Source organism: Pteropus medius, unplaced genomic scaffold, assembly GCF_902729225.1.
Source record: "Pteropus medius unplaced genomic scaffold, Ma_sr-lr_union100, whole genome shotgun sequence".
Taxonomy (NCBI): Eukaryota; Metazoa; Chordata; class Mammalia; order Chiroptera; family Pteropodidae; genus Pteropus; species Pteropus medius.
In genome coordinates, this window is record NW_024349798.1 from 5401995 (window position 1) to 5420155 (window position 18161).

Sequence of the window (18161 nt, forward strand, 5' to 3'; positions counted from 1 at the left end):
ACCTTGTAGACTAAGAGCTCTGCTCAGATATGGACACTTATGAGCGCCATGAGTGCCATGGGGAGTCTCTCTCTCAGACCTCAGAGAATATCAGAGCTGGACAGGGTCATGGGGACTCCAGAGTCCACTACTTTATGCATGGACATGGCCAGAGTGGATTTGGTGTCTTGAGCCAAGCTCACAAGTTTACTCAATGGCCACCTGGTCTGGCACCCTCAGTGCCTTGATTTGTGCTGGGGCTGAGAGGAGCCTAGGGTCACTGGAAGGGACTCTGGGCCTGGAGAAGGACTCCTGCTTTAGGGGTGCCCGTGGTCAGCTATGGGCTCCTAGGCCAGATACACAGGGTGGGGCAAAGCATTTCTGCAGTTTTTCACTCCTGCTCCCCTCTTCTCTTTCCCACAGGCTCTTCCAGCCCTTCTCGCTCTGGAAACCTCTGCCCCATGCCCTGGCCTGGCCCTCGTGTGATTGCACCAGCCCCATGGGCCGGCTGGCGTGTGGCAGCGTTCACTGTGGTTTGTTTATTCTGCTGCCCCAGGAGTAAGGGGGCAGGAAGGGGCTTCCTTCCCTGTGCCTCCTCACTGGCCTCTTTCCCTCCACTGCCTGTTTTTTCCAGCTCCTCCTTCCTCCAAGCCAGAATGAACTTCTGGGAGGGAGGAACCCAAGTGTTATGGACAGACTTGACTCTAAAGACACAGGAACCCCAGAACAATGAGAGGGTGAAATAAAGGGAATGCCAGACCCTTGTCCAGAATCAGCCTGCAGAAGCCTGGAGGGTGGAGAGCAGCCCCCACCTCCCACAAGGGATTGGCGAGTGGCGGGCAGAGCGGGAAAGGCCCTTTACCCAAGCACAAGCTCCGGGGCATAGCTCCCTGACATGGGCAGTCAGGTGACGGTAAGGTTTCCTCTGCTGGCGGTCCGTCTGTCCTGGAAAGCATGGAACTGCCCATCAGGGGTGGATGCACCATTCAGCTGAACTGCTTCAGAGAGCCAGGCTTAGGGTTAGGTGCTGCTGAGGGTCCTGGGGGTCCTCTCCTTTAACCCCTCAGTCCCGTGAGCTGCAGCTCCAAGGCCTGGCCAGATGCAAGCAGGAGGAAGCTGAGCGTTGTGTTGATCTCATGGGACCTGGCCTTTGGGGCTGGTGGCAGTCACGTGCCTTGTGGTCCCTCATCCTCGGGACAGAGACAGAAGCTGTGTCAGTGCCAAGAAGCATGTGTGTGGACACCACTTGCTTCTGGCATCTCCACCCCCATCCCCCAAAGCTGCTTGCTGTCTGCGCTGCCCTCCAGAGTATGGTGGAGGCACGCCCAGCATTACTGCAGTGTCATGTAGCCATTGTCACAATGCACCAGCCTGAGTGGGAGGAGAAGGGGGAACAGTCAGGCAGAGGGTGTCCTTGAGGACTGGCGTCCTTCCCTCCCTCAGAACTCCGAGACCCCGGGGGTTCGTCTGGCCTTGTGGTGGGGGAAAGGAGTCCTCCAGTTGAAGGCGAGCGCAGGTGGGAAAACATTCCTCCTCCCTTGCCGCCTCACACTCCCAGTCTGCGCTGATGTTGGCCTCGAGCTGAGGCTTAGCTCAGTGTTCTCTAATCTGAATCAACAGTGATCATGTGGTTTTTATTTCTGCCCTTCTGGGTAAGGTAAGAGTCTTCCAGAAGGTTCTGCCTTGGACATTCACAATTGAGCTGAGGCCTTGCCCTGCCCCTTCCTCCCTGCCCCATTCACGGCAGTGTCCAGCCCAGTGTTGAATGGATTGTGGTGTTGTCTCATTACAAATAAATAGACTTTAATTGGTCACATTCTATTTTGCACTCTGGGGATTTGCCCATTGCTGGGGCAGTGGCTGAAGGCAGCCCCGGAGCTGCCTGTCGCTTTCAAGTCCTGAGGATGGCTTCCAGCTAAAAGGGCTGATGGTTTTGTGTAATTTATCCTGCCAAATAATGAAGTTCTGGGGAAGAGGTTCTAGAGCTGAAAAGCAAAACTAGGTTAATTTTCTAAACTCAAAAGGCCCTCAGCAGCTGCCCCCATTTGTTCAAGTGTCTCCTTGGCCAGCTCTAGGCCTTGAGCTAGGGCCTAGTCCTCTAGGGAGTACTGTCTTGGCTTAGAAAAGGCTCCATACATAGGTGACTCAGTGCAATGATCAGGCAGGAACCCTGGGCCAGTGCACCCTGCCACTGGAGCATGGGAGACTCCTGGGCCAGGACACCCCACTGTGAGATCCTGAGGCTGGGCCCGCCTCAGGATCCACCAATCTCTCCTTGGAGCTTCTGGGCACTCTGGGGGCAGGGTGTCATGCTTATCACCCATAGACAGATGAGGAAAACTGATTCGGGCTGGGAGCTACCCAGGAGCCACACAGCTCTTGAACAGCCTCCAAAGCCTATGTCTGTGCTGGTCCTCGAGGGCAGGGCATCACCCAGACAGCCAGGACAGGGCCTGAGACTCCTGCAGAGCTGGGTGTTGGGGGATCCTATGGGGTCAGGTGGGAGCAGACGGCACTGCATGGGTGAAGTTCAGGGAGCTGGCCTGGACTCTGAGCACCAAGTAGCGTCCCTGTGCTCTGAGTTACACCCTTGCTTATTGAGGTAAGTATGTCAGTCTGTTTTCACTGTGTTGATAGGTCAGCTTCAGGGTTAAGGGATGACTCCTTGGGGCCCTTGATCAGTTGTGTGGCCAGGTATCAACTTGGGGTGGGTGGGGTGGGGGTTCTGGTTACCCTGACCTTGAAGGCAGATGTACCTTCCCTGCCCATCAGGCTTTGAGGACGATCTCCCAAGGGCTGAGACTGACTCCTGGTGGCTCTGTTCCAAACCTACTGGCCATTCAGGGAATGGGGAGGGGGCCCCCCAGGGTGGTCAGTGTGCATTTCCACAAACGCCTACTTATTTGATGCTTCAGGCCCTCCTTCACTTAAGCTCTCTGACCCCAGCATGCCATGACCACCTGTGGCTTTACTTCTCAACCTCTTTGTAGTGCTTTTCAAGAAAGCTTCAGGAGTTTTAGGGAGGAACCAAAGGATGGATGGCTCAGCCAGTTTTCTTTGGGGCTGACATGTTGCTGCAGCATTGTGCCTCCCAGAGGAGAGGTCCAGGCTCTGGCTTATCAACCCTCTGTGCATCAGTAAGGGTGGCTCAACAGGGTGGCAGGATCCACTCTCGAGGTGGCCTGGAGCTTGGCAAGGGTTTTCCCTGAGCTGGGTTGGTTTCCCACTGTGTGGAGGGCTAGTTATGTGGGCACTGACTTCCTCCACACATGCACTAGAAGCTACTAGGCCTCCTTCATGCCAGAAATGACACCATGTCACTTCCACATTCTTCTGGTAAGGCAAGACCCAGAACCAGTCCCAATTCAAGGCAGGGGGACTACCCAGGGCCAGGATACCAGGATGTGGTTCAGTGGAGGTCACCACACCCTGGCCCTCTAACATCTGAACCCTGGGGCAGTCTGCTTCTGAGCCTCAGTCCTTCATCCAAAAACGAGGGTGAAGAGTAACTGTCTCCAAGGATTGAGTATTGTGGCTTCTGGCATTATCTCATTTCTACCTGGTGCCTGGCTGGTGGCTGGGGGAGCCCCAAACATCTGTCTTAAGCAGTGATCCCTCAGGTCTCCCCAGCCTCAGTCTCCTGGGGGATTGAGAGTTGTGATGGAGGGAAAAGGCAGCTGCCCTTTCTGTCACCCCATGAGCTTGCCTGATGGACCAGCTCAGCAGCTGCATTCCTACCTCGCCTGCCCCCGTCACAGCTGGAGTGTTCAAATACCTGCTCTCTCATTGCTCCTTTCTGCAGCCTCAGGCTCCCACCGCCCAGGGCCACACCCACACCAATAACCACCTGGAAACAGCCCGAGGACCGAATGCTGTCTCAGGACCTATGAAATGTCTGAGGTGGAACCAGGGTACAAGAGCAAGGGGGCTAAGGGAGTATTCCCTTGTGTCTGGAAGGAACCCAGCTGTCCTGGTATCCTTGACATCATCACATGGGTCTGGCAGGAGCCCCCAAGATGGGCAACAGCCCTAACCTGACGCAGGGTGCCAAGACTGGAAATGAGAGATATGGTGACGGTCACTGAAGCCAACCCACGTCCTCGCATCCTGTCCCTGCAGAGCTGAGGCCCAGTGACATAGGCCAAGAGTGATTCTGCCCCGCCCTCCAACCCCCCTGCCCAGGAGACATTGGACACTGTCTAGAGACACTTAGTTACCACAACTAGGAGGAGGGAGCTAGTGGAATCTAGTGGGTAGTGGCCGGGGACACAGCTTAACATCCTATAACACATGTGATGGCCTCCACCACGAAGGATGATCCGGCCCCAAATGTCAACAGGGCTAAGACAGACTCCCTAGTACAGAAAAGCCCAAACTATGGTGCCTGGAGTCTAACCCAGGTGGAGGGACAGGACAGCTGGGGGTCCCCATGGAGCAGTGAACTCAACTAAGCCCTGGGCGGGGGCAGCTTGGGGTCCAGGCCAACACTCCTGCCCAGATTGGGAACTTGGCTCTCATCTCTGGCACTATCCCCAATCCTGGCCTACCGTCTTTTGTCCTCTGCCCTCTCAGCCTGGACTACTACACCCTGCGTTTAGGCCTGCCGAGACCCTGCCCACCCAGGAAGCCTTCCAGAAAGTCCCACCCGGACGACTTAAGGGTGGGAGAGCTTGAATCCCACTTGAGATTCACAGACTTGCTCTCAGAAACTCAGGTGCCAAGGGGCTGTTTCTCTGACCGAATTGGCCTGATGACAGACTGAGGGACAGAAAGTGCAGGCTTTGGCTTTTACTGAGATCAGACCTGTGAGCTCCCTGGCCTCTTGAGAGCCCCACTCTCCACTCAGCCCGGCCTTCCAGGTACAAGTGGGTGACTTGAGTTGGAGCAGGCTGCAAGGGCATGCCCAGGCTTCTATTTTTTTCTGTTCTGCCATTGGGACCTCCTCCTCCCTCCCCTTGAGTTTTCCCGAGGCTGGCCCAGGCTCTGGCACTGGGCAGCTGCGGGCGTCTCGGTGTAGAGGGGCTACTGGTGGGGCTGAGCCCCTCCTCTCTGGACCTGCCTCCTCCTCCTGGGTCATCTTTCCCCTTCTGTCCAGAGCTGTGAGAACCAGCCTGGACACTCAGATCCCTGCGGCCTCTCCAGAGCCCCAGAGCGGGTTCTCTTGCACAAGGGACAGGTGGACTCCTCTGAGGGCCCCCAGGACCTCTTGGGCCGGAGTCCCAAGCTTTCAGGGGGACCAGGCTGGGAGGGGGTACCCTTGGCTGGATCCATGCTGGAACTGGAAGCTGAGGAAAGAGGGTAGAGAGGAGTCACTCAGCGGGACCTAGGGGAGGCTGCCAGTCTATTCTGTGACCCCCCAGAACCTCACATCTTTCAAAACAGGAGGGGTGGTGAGTCTCCTTAAAGATAATCCATAAGGGGTGAAGGAGGAAGAGGGCAACATGGTTCAAGTTGGAAGGACCCTCATCAAACCTAAACCCCTCATTTTACAAATGGGGAAACCGAAGCCCAGACCAGAATTGGAAGAGCTGTCCAAGATTGCTCATCAAGGGACAGAAACCCAGAAAGTTTGGGAGTGGAGAAGCGCCCATCTGAGTCCATCTGAGTCTCCAACCCAACCCTTCTCTGGGTCTTCCCTTAGACCAGTGCTCACCTGTATTTCCCAGGCTGCCCCTGGGCAGTCGAGCTTCCAGAAGGGCTGAGTGGTGGCTGTTACCTGGGCTCAGAGTCCCCTGTGGCAGGTCCAGAGGCCAGGCCATGCCCTCGGGCCGTGAGAGGCAGCCCCTGGCCATGAGCCGGCCCAGCCAGTGGCTCTCACACTGGCCAGCGGGCTGCATGTGGCCCGGCAGGTAGAGCGCCAGGCCCCGGAGGTGGCGCAGCCGGAAGTTCTTGGGCTTGCTTCCCTGGGCACTGAGGCACTGCTGCTGGACCCCAAGTCCCCCCTCGTAGATATTGGGCGGCGTGTCAGGGTGGCTGGGGAGTCCTCGGGCCCAGCTCACTCCATCTGTGGAGGGGAGAGCAGGAGGGTGGTGGCCAGTGGGCCACAGCAACCATGAAGGGAGACTGCAGTCACATGCTCATGTCATGGGCTCCACCCTTGGCCTGCCGAGCCTCAGCTTACCTGTCTGTCAGATGGGCTAAATCCCCTGCCTCCTGCCTCCCCTGACCCAACATGTTACTCCTCTTTCCTCTCTCAGCCAATAGGGAGATCTGAGAAGCCTGAGCCGTGGCACCAAATTCTCTTTCAGGACCTCAAGCCCTTTCTGCCACCCCTTTTTGCCTCCTATCCTAGAAAGATCATTCTGGTGCCTGTATAGAAATCGCACAGTGGGTACTGGATCACACAGCCCAAGTCACATGTCCTGGACCAGTGGCCATTCCTCTCCCAAGCATGTATGTCTCTGAGGCCACTGGTTTTGGGCCCAGGTGAGGACAGAGGACAGCTCTCCTCCTGCCACTCCTCCCCACAGCCCGGCACCTTCTCTTATGCGCAGCTCAGAGAATGCATAGACCAAGGCTTCCATGGAGGGCCAGTGTGGTGCGGGAGGAGTGGCCAGGCCTCCTGTGCAGCAAGGCTCTGCTCTCCCCTGCCTCGGGGGTGGGTCTGCAGGGCTCCCTTGGCAACTGGCAATGTGATGTCACAGGGGAGAATTCCAGCCTTCCCGAATCCCCTGGGTTTGGGGGACGATGATGCCCAAGGCAGAGGCAGGGTGAGAGGAGGGCAAGGGAAGGGGGCAGAACCCTAGGGGAGGTCCCTCTGGCTTGGGATAGGCCACACAAAACAGACTCAGCTCTTGCAGGCTAGAGAGTCACTTCCAGGGGTAACCTCTTGAGTTCTCAGTTTCCTCATCTGTAGGTGGGAAATAAGGGCTTAGGGGTACAGACCTGGTGAAACCTGAGTCAGTGCTTTAAGCATCCTGATAAGGTGGTTCTGGGTGACAGGACAAGTCACTTAACTTTCCAACCTGTCCATTTTTTCACATGTAAATGGCAGGGTATTGTGTGGATCATACCAAGTGTGAGGAAGGATACAGAGGAACTGGAGCTCTCTTATACTGCTGGGAGGAATGTAAAATGTTGCCACCACTTTGCGAAACACTTTCTTGAAAAGTTAAACTTTCAGTTCTCTCTATTCACAGATGACATGATCTTATATAGAGAAAAATTAATTCACACTCAAAACTGAGCTAATAAAACTAGGAGAGCTAATATAGTTCAGCAAAGTTTTAGGATACAAGATAGATCTACACAAAAATTAATTGTATTTTGGCACTTGGCAGCAGCCATTGAGCAGATCGGACTCCACTCATTCATGTGCCTCACTCCATTTCCTCTGCAACCATGTCTGACAAACTTAAAATGGCTGAGATTGAGAATTTCGACAAGTTGAAATTGAAGAAGACAAAAATGCAAGAGAAAAAACCACTGCCTTCAAAAGAAATAATTGAACAGAGAAGCAAATAGATGAATCGTAATGAGGAACTCAGCGCCAATATGCACTGTAAGTTCCACAACTATTGCCTTCTTATTTTTTTTGGCTGTTTAACATTGTAAGATGCAAAGAGATTAGATCAAGCTTAAATGACTGTGCTGCCCCTTTTCAAATCAAGAACTACTGACAATGAAGGTTGCACCTGCCTCTCCCATCTGCCTATCTTGCTGGCAGAGAAGGAAAAGAACTTGCATGTTGGTGAAGGAAGAAGCTGGAGGTAAAACAGTGAAATTTAGAGTAAAATCCAAGTTGGTCAAGGTGTCCTGCAGGCTGTAAAAGGCAGTTTAATCAAAGTGCCATTTTTAAAAAATGATTTTAATTGTAATGCACAATTTTTAATATGCAAATAAAAAGTTTTAGAATATGAAAAAATTTAATTGTATTTCTATACACTGGCAAAGAACAAGAATAAAACAGGAATAAATTTCACCAAGAAGGTGTAAGACAACACTGAAAACTATAAAACATTGCTGAAAAAAAATGGACTTCAATAAATGGAAAAATATTTCTGCTCATGGATTGAAGACTTAATATTGTTAAGACAGCAGTATTCCCTAAAGTGATTTACAAATACTTTCAAAATCCCAATGGCATATTAGGCAGAAACAGGAAAGCTGGTCCTAAAATGCATGTGCAATTACAAGGGAGCTCAAATAACTAAAAACAATCTTTAAAAAGTTTGAAGACTCGCATTTCTTGATTTCAAAACTTTCTACAATGTTACAGTAACCAAAATAATGTGGGACTGGCATAAAGGTAGATATCTAGACCAATGGAATAGAATGGACCAGAAATAAACCCATGTTTCTGTGGTCAATTGATTTTCAACAAGAGTGTCAAGACTATAAATAGGAGAAAGAAATTCATCAACAAATGGTGCAGGGGCAACTAGATAGCCACAGGTAAATGAATGAAGTTGGACTCCGTACCTCACACCATATACAAAAATTAACTCAAAATGCATCAAAGACCTAAATGTAAGAGCTAAAACAGTAAAACTCTCATAAGAAAACAGGGATAAGTATGACTTTGGATTTGGCAATTAACTATTAGATATGACAACTAAAGCAAGAACAACAAAAATATTGGACTTCATCAAAATTTAAAACGTTTGTGTTGCACAAGGAACTATCGAGAAGTAGAAGACAGCCTACAGAATAGGAGAAAATAATTTGCAAGTCATATATCTTATGAATGTGGTATCCGGAATACATAAAGAATTCCTACAACTCAACAACAAAAAAAGCCTAATATAAAAATGGGCAGAGAACTTGAATAAACTTTTCTCCAGAGAAGATATACGAACTGTCGGGCACATGAAAAAATGCTCAACATCATTAGTCATTAGGGAAATGCAAATTTAAACCACAATGTGCTACTACTTCACACCCACAGGATGGATTTATTAAACAAAATGACAAATGTTAATGAGGACGTGGAAAAACTGGACCCCTCCTACACTGCTGATGGAAATATAAAATGATGCAGCCAATAATGTATGAAAGTTCAAGTTGGTATACATTCTTCTGAGCTCTTGGCATTGCCAGAGTTTTTGTTGTTTGTTTTAGCCATTCTAAAAACTGCCTAGTAATATATTATTGTGGTTTAAAGTTAATATACATTTCTCTAGTGACTAATAATCTTGAGCATCTTTTCCTTTATTATTTGCCATACATCTTCTTTTGTAAAATATCTGTTTAAATTTTTTGTCTACTCTCTAATTGGATTGTTTCATTGAGTTTTGAGAGTTCTTATATATTCTGGATATGTCTTTTTATAGGATGTGTTTTGTGAATATCTTCTTCTAGACTGGATTATCTTCATTTTCTTAAAATGAGCAGTTTTAAATTTTGATGAAGTCCAATTTATCAAAAAATACTTTTTAAAAGATCATACTTTTGATGTACCTAGGAAATCTTGCTTAACCCAGTTACACAGCTTTTCCCCTAAGTTTTCTTCTGGAAAAGTTAGTTTTAGGTTTTATATTTAGGTAAGGGTGGAGGTTAATTTATTTGAATATGAATTTCCTATTGTTTCAAACCATTTATTGAAAGACTATTCTCCATTGAAGTGCTTTGTCATCTTTGTCGCATTACCATATATGTGTAGATATATCTGGGGACTCTCTTTAGGGTCCGTGCGATTATGTCTGTTACTTTGCCAACACCAATACAGGGGGAGAGGACATCCCAGCCTTTGGCAGTTCTTCCTCTTCGTCCACCTTTCACAGCTCACGTCTCCTCCCCAGCCCTTCTTTGTCGCCTGTCCTCCTCTGTGGTAGCCCTACAGAAGGCTCCCAGGTGAGCCCCCAGCTGCTCTGGCCCGGTGTTGGGAGCCTTCAGTTCTACTAGGCAGACCAACCCGCCCCCGCCGGAAAAAGGTGTCAGTTGCCAGGACAACCGCCGACGCGCAAAGACCCGGGTGATTTCCGGCCTGTCGTGAAGCCCGAGCCGAGTACGCGTGCGCTGGTCTGGGTTGGGCAACCTCTCGCGGTCAGCCCGGGTCTTCTCTTTGCAGTCCGGAGTTCCGTCTTTTCACGCGGCGGTTCCTTCTCGGGGGCTTTGGACGCGGGTGCGGCCAGCCAGTTTACAAAGAGAAACGTGCTGGGCAGGACAGTGATCAGCTTCGTGACATCCTACATTCTTTCTAGAGAAGTTGAGGGAATGGGAAGCAGTATGTAGAGCGCCTAGCACAGTGTAAGGCACATAGTAGGTGCTCAGAATGTGTCAGTCAGTGTCAGGTCTGCACAGTGTATGCAAAGGGCTGGGGAGCACACGCTTGGAGCTACCCGCCGGGGGCCGGAATCCCACACCCGCTCCTTCTGCGGGTCGCGTACGTCGCCTGCCTACCGACACCTCGCTTGCACATGCGTGCGCAGCCCGACCAGTTTGCCTGTAGTCTTGTTTGGCCCCTGCTGCGCGCCGTCGAGGGCTCCGTGCGTTGCCATAGAAACTCGTGAACGCTGAGGGGCGAGTGACGGAGACTTCGGGCTAGTGGGGATCAGAGCGCCATGTCTTTCCGCGACCTCCGCAGTAAGGCATCCCTACCCCTTGTGACCTGCAGTGCTCCAGAGACTGGGGTCTCCAGTTCGCTGGGTTCCTTGTCCCGAGCCCCGCCGAGGCTCGCGCCGCAGAGGCCCCCTCCCGGGCCTTTGCGTCTCGGGTGTCCTGGCCCTCTGTGGTCCCGACAGGCTGAGCACCTCCGCGCTGGTTCATAGCACTTTTTGTAATGATAGGAAGTTCTCCATCAGCCATTGCCTGTGGCTAGTGCGGCCGAGGGACCGAAGTTTTAATTTTATCTAATTTTAATTGATTTGTATAGTCGCATGGGCACTTCGCGACTATATTGGAAACACAGAGACCGTTTCTGAGTTGGGGTAGCTTAGAGCTCAGACAAACGAACAAAACCGAGGGGTGGGGGCTGGTGAATAATTGCAGCTAACGTTTTTGTTTTTACGAGCTGCCAGATAGTAAGTTCTGTGTACGTGCATCATCTTATTTACTCCTCTGAACAACTCTACACTTCTGTGTTTAGAGATGAGGAAACGGGCACAGAGAGGTCAAGTAGCTCAGGCAAGGGTCACAAGTGGTACGAACTGGCGCCGGAATTTGAATACAGGTTATCTAACTTCCATAAACTTCATCCTTTCTAAAGGGACTGACGAGAAGCCAATCCAAATGCCTTTGCTAGAGTTGGAGAAATGGCAGAACAGGGATAAGAGAATTAGTTACTACTACTTTGGGGGACGCCTGTTAATCACCAGGCATTCCACATTCACTCTTATTTAAGTCCTCACTTTAACAGAGGTAGGTGATATAATTCCTGGATGAAATACTTTGAGGCACAGAGAGGTAAAGTAGCTTGCTTTAGGTCACACAAACGGAACTGGGTGGAACCAAGGATCAAGGCATAGTACCTTGTGAATCAAAATCTCTTGTCTTTTGTACACTATCATTTTCTGAGTGAGAAGCAGTTCAGCAAAGTGGCTCCACTTGCGTAGATATAGCAGGTGATTGTCAATTTGGTATGATCTGAGGGGCCTCTTTAAGGCCAGTTTTCTGCTTGAATTGCTTGTGCCTGAATCTTCACCATTAGAGATTACTCCTTTCAGTTATGAATTGCTCTTTTTTGTGCAATGTAAATAAATATACAGGAAGAGGCATCACATTTTCTTAATGCACCTACTAGCACCATAGTGTAAATTATGCCCAGTGGGATTTGAAGGTTCTTGGTAACTGTGTGTTTTAGTTTCTCCTCCCCGGTAGTTTAGAGAGGACACTCTCTAATGTTGATGTTGAATGGAGTTGTATTGGGAGGAGTGTATAATAAAGGGATTTCTGAACATTTTTACCTTAAATGAATGCTGTATAGTTGTGCGATTTATAATAATATTACTCAAATTGTCTCTTTTAACAATAATACTGCAGAATTAACAATTTGACTAATTTAGTGGGAAGAAATATTTAGGCAATGCCTGACTGTGTGATGGAAAAGCTGCTTTATTTTCCATCTCTCTATTCAAATTTTTCAAAAAACAGTGACAGAGGCCCTCTGTGCTGTTGCTCTTCCTTCTGCTTATACTTTCTCTTGTCTGATGCAATCTAACCTAACTTCCCATGCCCAGGTAGCTTATTTGTGAATGTCATTGGGACATTTTGAATATTCACCTTCAAGAAGAATGAAGACAGACCTTACATAGCCAGAAGCACACTGAATATAGGTTTGGCACATCGTGGGAACTCAAAAAACGTTTGTTTCATTCATTTCCAAGTCCTCCTCAAAGTTTAGTGACTGCAACCTCCATTATCAACAAGTTTTAGTATTACTGTTTCTTAATTTGTTTTATAATAAATCCGAATGGTGCTCTATAGTTTGACCATTCTCTTTAAGATTTCTCTACAGCACAACTAATTTTTAAAATTTGTATTAAGGTCCTATATGCTCACTAAAAAAAAATTAGAAATAACTCAGAAACATGAACTTCATCCTACCACCAATCATCCCCTGAAATAACTACTGTTAACATTTAAAAATATTTTTTGTGACATTTTATAAGGCCAGTATTTCTCCTTTAGTGTCGTAAAAAGATGTCGAAGAGAGAAACGAGATATCAAAGAGAAATTAAATTCACAGCCATCGAATCTAAACAAATAAAACAGAAACAAACTTAGATACAGAGAACATTCTGATAGTTGCCAGATGGGAGGGGTGTTGGTTGGGGGGATGGATGAAAAAGAGCAATGGATTAAGATGTACAAATTGCCGGTTATAAAAACAGTCACCAAGATGTAAAGTACAGCATAAGGAATGTAATCAATAATATTGTGATAACTGTGTATGGTATCAGATGGGTAGTAGACTTATTTGGGTCATCACTTTGTAAGGTATATAAATGTCTAATCACTGTGTTGTACACCTGAAACTAAAATGTTGTATGTCAACTGTAATTGAAAAATTAAATAATAAATTCCTAACCAACCCATATTATTTTAATGAACAGCTTCCACTTCTACTGAACTTAAATGTTTTTCAGGAAGCGGATTATTTTAATTTTTATCTACTTCTTTCTTTCCCTCTTAGGGAGTTGTTAAATAGTCCTGAAAACTGCGAGTAGATTGGGAATAAGAAGGGAAAGTAGAGGAAGTATCTAAGTTAGTAAGTTGTTGCTGTTTAACAAACTGACTGAATTGTATTTTTCCTTGGACAGATTTTACAGAGATGATGAGAGCCTTGGGATACCCTCGACATATTTCTATGGAAAATTTCCGTACACCAAATTTTGGACTTGTATCCGAAGTTCTTCTCTGGCTTGTGAAAAGGTTGGAATTGTACTTCATTGAGGTCAAAGAATGAATACTTGGGTTTAGTTATTAGCCACTTAGAAACAGGATATTGTTGTGAAGCAAAAGGAAGAAGAGTTCAATAAAATTTGAGTTTGACAAACTTAGCTGTAACCTGTTAAAAGTCAGATGAGTTTAAAGAACCCTGTAAGAGAAGGAATATACCAGGCAGTGGTAAAATAAGACTGTTTCTCAGTAGAAAGTGGACATTGGGATCCAAGCTCCTCTTCACCCCCTCACCTTCATCAGAGACCACCCTACACACTAACGAGTACATTGGATTAGAAATAATTTAGATTTCATTTTGTGTGAAAAATCTAATATCTAACATTCAATATTGGCAAACTTTTGTTAAGGAGATAGTAAATATCTTAGACATTATAGGCTACACAAGATCTCTGCCACATATTCTACATTGTGTTTTAGTTTTTATAACTCTTAAAAAATGTAAAAACCCTTGTTAGCTTGCAGAAGGAGCCAAGGACTGCATTTTGCTGACCCCGGGTGAGTCATCAATAACACGAAGAAAGTGACTCCAACAACTCTGCTGCTTCTCACAGCTAGCTAGTTAGCCCTGGGTCAAGGGCTGTCAGCCAGAGTAATCATTCTGAGTATTTTCATTAAACTTTGAGGTCTGAGAGAGATTTAATTTTGAAAATTGAGCCCAAATTTGATTTTTGAAAGCAGTTTAACCTATTCTTAGAAAAGGATTTTGTTCCCTTGGATGTTTGGTATTTTGTGTTGCTTTTGAAATCTTTCTTAATCTTAATACCTTAGCTGGGGACCCAGAGACCTTCCTGTTACACATCCACTGGCCTCTTAGTTGACAACTTTCTCTTTTGTGGACTTTCTACTTAATTAACTGGTGTCTTTTCTCTCTATCCCTCCCTCTCTCTCCCATAGGTATGAACCTCAAACTGACATCCCTTCTGATGTTGAGACGGAACAAGACCGAGTTTTCTTCATTAAAGCAGTTGCTCAGTTCTTGGTTAGTTTGTGGTTATTAGGTGGAGTTGTAAAATTGAATACATTAGTAAGAGATGAGTCCTAGTTAGGGTTGCTTCCAAGTTTTAAAACCCATTCCATTACCAGGTTTCTGTGGAGCCATTTCACCAGCAAAGTTTTTTTATTTTGTTTTTAATTCATTATTTGTTAAGAATTTTATTTATTTTTGAATAAGTAATATGTTTCATGGTTCAGAAATTTTTTAGATGATGAAACAATATAGAGTAAAATGACTTCTCATCCTATCTGCCGTCAGCTGAGTTCCATCCCCAGCAATCACTATTTTTAATGTCTTCCAGAATTTTTGTATGCATATATAAGCAAACAGAATGTATATTCTTTTTTTTTTTTACACAAACGGTGGCATACTATACACCAGTGTTTAGAGTTCATTTAATTTTGGAGAGCTTTCCAAATACATACAGAATTTCTTCATTCTCTCTTAATACCTGAGTAGTAGTATGTAATTTATATAACAGACACTTAGGTTTGTAACCTTTGCTCTTTGAAGTGATGCTGTAATGAATAACCTATGAATAACCTTATACATATTTCATTTTTGTTTATGAGTATATTCTTAGGAAAAGTTCTCAAGATTGGAATTGCTGGGTCTAAAGATATGTGCATTTGTAATTTTGTTGTCATTTACTAAATTGCTCTCCATCAAGATTGCATCAATTTATATACCCACTTGCAATGTATGAGTCACTTGAAAGTTTGACTCTTAATAAGATCAGGTTATATCCCAATTGTTGGCAGAGACGTTTTCAAATTACTTACATGGGAATTGGTTTAGATTTTACGTGGAAATGGCCTTAAACTGTTTGTTTGTTCGTTTGTTTTTTGTCTGAAAATAGGCCACTAAGGCACATATAAAACTCAATACTAAGAAGCTTTATCAAGCAGATGGGTATGCAGTGAAAGAACTATTGAAGATCACTTCTGTCCTTTATAATGCTATGAAGACCAAAGGGATGGAGGGTTCTAAAACAGGAGAGGACGATATCAGCAAATTCAAGTTTGATCTTGGCTCAAAGGTAAGAACGATGCAAGGCTTGCAGTGAGAGATAGAATGTGTCTTTCTCAGACTCTGAAATGGACCATGTCATATACTCATAGCACCACTTCTTTCCTTACTCCTTGACTGAGGGCAGTTTGGCAATTTTGTGCTCATCAGCATTTGGATAAAAGCAGAAGTCACAATAAATTAATTCAACTATTTACTGAAAGCTTGGCGTCTGCCATGCACTGTTCAAGTGCTGAGGACACAGGTGTTAACAACAGGGACAAGAACCCTCTGTTCCTCTGGCTCTACTGGGAAGGTGAGACTAAGCTACAAAGCAGAAGGAATGGCAGGTCAGATGTAAATGTGTGGAGAATAATAAAAGGTTTGTAACCTTTGCTCTTTGAAGTGATGCTTCCCAGGGAAGGGGCCAGGGAGATATCTTAAATGGGGAGATAAGATGGCCTCGGATTGGATAACCTGAAGGAGGGAAGGAGTAGTGTAGTCTTCAGTGGAGGTGAAAAGTGTCCTCTGATAAAAGTGTGCTTTGTGTGTTTAAGGAAATACAAGGGGGTCATGCTGCCTCTGCTCCTCATATGCAGTGACAGACCCCATGGTACCTGAAAAGCCATTGAAAAGACTTCAACTTTACCCTGAGGCAGAAAAACATTGAGTTTAGAAGTACATGATTTGAAAGTTCAAAATAAAAGGATCATTCTGGCTTCTGGGTGGAGACTAGACTGAAGCGGGAGGCAGGGGTGGAAGCAGAGTGATTGTGTGAGAGTTGCATGTCAAGAGCTCAGCTGAGCTGCCAGATGTCGAAGGACTCAAAGCAACAAGCCAAAAATGAAAGTGCAGTGTACTGGTGTGCCCCAAGTCGAGTGTATAGGTGTGGGGCAGATAGCTTTCCCCAGGAAGCTTGCCAGGTAAAGCCTTTGTAATTACCTGTGTTCAGGTAATTAGGTTGTAACCAGGAGCCAGACTAGACTCCTCAAGAAGTGGCCAGAGGTTAGAACATATTTTGAAGGTAGATCTTATGGGATTGGATGTAGGTTGAGAGAGAACAAACAATACAAGGAAAATTGTAAAGCAGCTCTGTTTAGAACTTTCTGTGATGGTGGCTGTGTTCTGTATCTGCCATACTGTAGAATAGCCACGACCCACACGTGCCTAGCACAACTGAAGAACTGAGTTTTAAATTTTAATTAAAAAAAATTTAGCATTGAAAATGGCCACCTGTGGCTAGTGGGTACTGTATTAGACATCATCATGCTAAAGTTTTTGGTTTGAGTACCTGCAAGGATGAAGTTGCCATTTATTGAAATGGAGAAGAATTTGTAAGAAGCAGGTTTAGCAGGAAAGGTTAGGAGTTTGGTTTGGGATATGTTATATTTGCAAAGTCCAAGAGATGTCTGAGTGGAGAGGTTAAGCCTCAGCTCATAGATGGTATTAAAGCCATGAACTTAGGAGAGACTGTGAATAAAAAAGAGGTCAGGGGATTGAACTCTGGTATTCTCAGGGCCGAGAAGTGGGGAAGATGATGAGACTCCTGCAAAGAAATTTGGAGTAAGGTAGAAGAAGCTAAAGCTACGGGGAGCTGAATCCTGGAGGACTAAGGAAATAGAAAGTCATCAGCGGTTAATGAAAAGGGAGAGTTATTGCTGATGGTTTGAAAATAAGAGGAGTTAGGGATTCCTTGTTAGGAGAGAGAGTGTGTGAGCAGAGCAGGGAAATGTTTGTTTGGGCTCTTTGAAAATTTAGCATATTCAAAGAAGAGGGGGTGACATGCAAATCATAAGAAAGAAGCTTGTGTATAGGGCTAGATGCTAAATCATTGTCATCGTCATCATCATCTTCATACCGATGGCTGCCACCCTTATGGGATCCAGGTACTGTTGCATGTTAACTCATTTGAGCCTCATAGCAGCCCTGTGAAATGCAGTCTAAAGGCAGAGAATGAGGGGACAGGAAGGTTAAACAGGGTATCAGGATGCTGCACTAGGAAGTATGTACCTTAGGTTGCCTCTCTTTTAGTCATGCCACCACTGTCAGAGTCCCTTTTGTGACCTAGTCCAAATAGGAAATGTGTCAACTTTCACCCTCCTACACCTCCTGGTTCAAGGTTACATTTGACTTGACATTTGGGTTTTCAGTGAGAGCCAGGTGTCCTGGAATTGGTCTAATTTGTACTTAGATTATTGTTTCCTGAACTGGTTTCCTGGGAGCGCTCTTCCACAGTGTGTAAATATGTGTCTAATGGAAAACATGTTCTGTAGTCAAGTATCCCAGCTGGAAGTAGGAGTTGATATTAAGAGACTGGTTGTTTCTGAATGCCTATTAAAAACGTGTCACTGAGGTTCCTGTTTTTTGATATTTTCGTTCCAGATTGCAGATTTGAAAGCAGCCAGGCAGCTTGCTTCTGAAATCACCTCCAAAGGAGCATCTCTGTATGACTTGCTGGGCAAGGAGGTAGAGTTGAGGGTAAGAGTGCTCCAGTAACAATTACTTCCTCAGCTAAACAGATTTTCAAAGATTTCTTTTTCAATTCTTTTTTTCCCCGTTCTGATTTTATTAAATTGAACCTGATTAAATGAGATAGTGTATGGGAAAGTAATATATAGTGTTAGCTGTTATTCCTGCTTCTGGTGGGCACTGGGTCTGTTTTTATTACCTTCAACTTCTAGTTCAGGAATGGTAAATATGTGGCATGTTGAAACTTTCCCGCTTATGCAGACTTTATTGATCACAATACTTTTCCTCGCTGAACAGAGCCTCAGCATTCTTTTCAACAAAGTGTTCTTCTGAACCATGGTTCTCAGAATGCTCAGTGGAATCACCTAGG

At 46.1% G+C, this 18161-nt stretch overlaps 2 protein-coding genes across 4 annotated transcripts in view; one reads left to right on the plus strand and one right to left on the minus strand.

Annotated features, from left to right (window-relative positions):
• Positions 1-5052: 5052 nt before the first annotated feature.
• On the minus strand, positions 5053-6503 carry CUNH16orf90 (chromosome unknown C16orf90 homolog). Its single transcript, XM_039885577.1, has 3 exons — positions 6458-6503; positions 5633-6055; positions 5053-5264 (listed from the first exon to the last, which is right to left on the minus strand). Exons 1-3 carry the CDS (start codon positions 6501-6503, stop codon positions 5053-5055), a joined length of 681 nt encoding a protein of 226 aa, XP_039741511.1.
• A 3471-nt stretch (positions 6504-9974) lies between these two features.
• Positions 9975-18161, plus strand: part of CLUAP1 (clusterin associated protein 1) — a 30972-nt gene continuing 22785 nt past the window's right edge. Inside the window, exons 1-5 of one of the 3 annotated variants that reach the window (XM_039885173.1) lie at positions 9975-10167; positions 13179-13290; positions 14215-14299; positions 15174-15353; positions 17705-17800. In XM_039885173.1, coding sequence (XP_039741107.1) covers positions 13190-13290; positions 14215-14299; positions 15174-15353; positions 17705-17800 — 462 coding nt within the window. In that variant the 5' untranslated portion in view covers positions 9975-10167; positions 13179-13189. Of the gene's footprint in view, positions 10168-10209; positions 10504-10992; positions 11090-13178; positions 13291-14214; positions 14300-15173; positions 15354-17704; positions 17801-18161 lie in introns of those variants that run through there. The other 2 variants (XM_039885172.1, XM_039885171.1) reach the window with 2 other exon arrangements.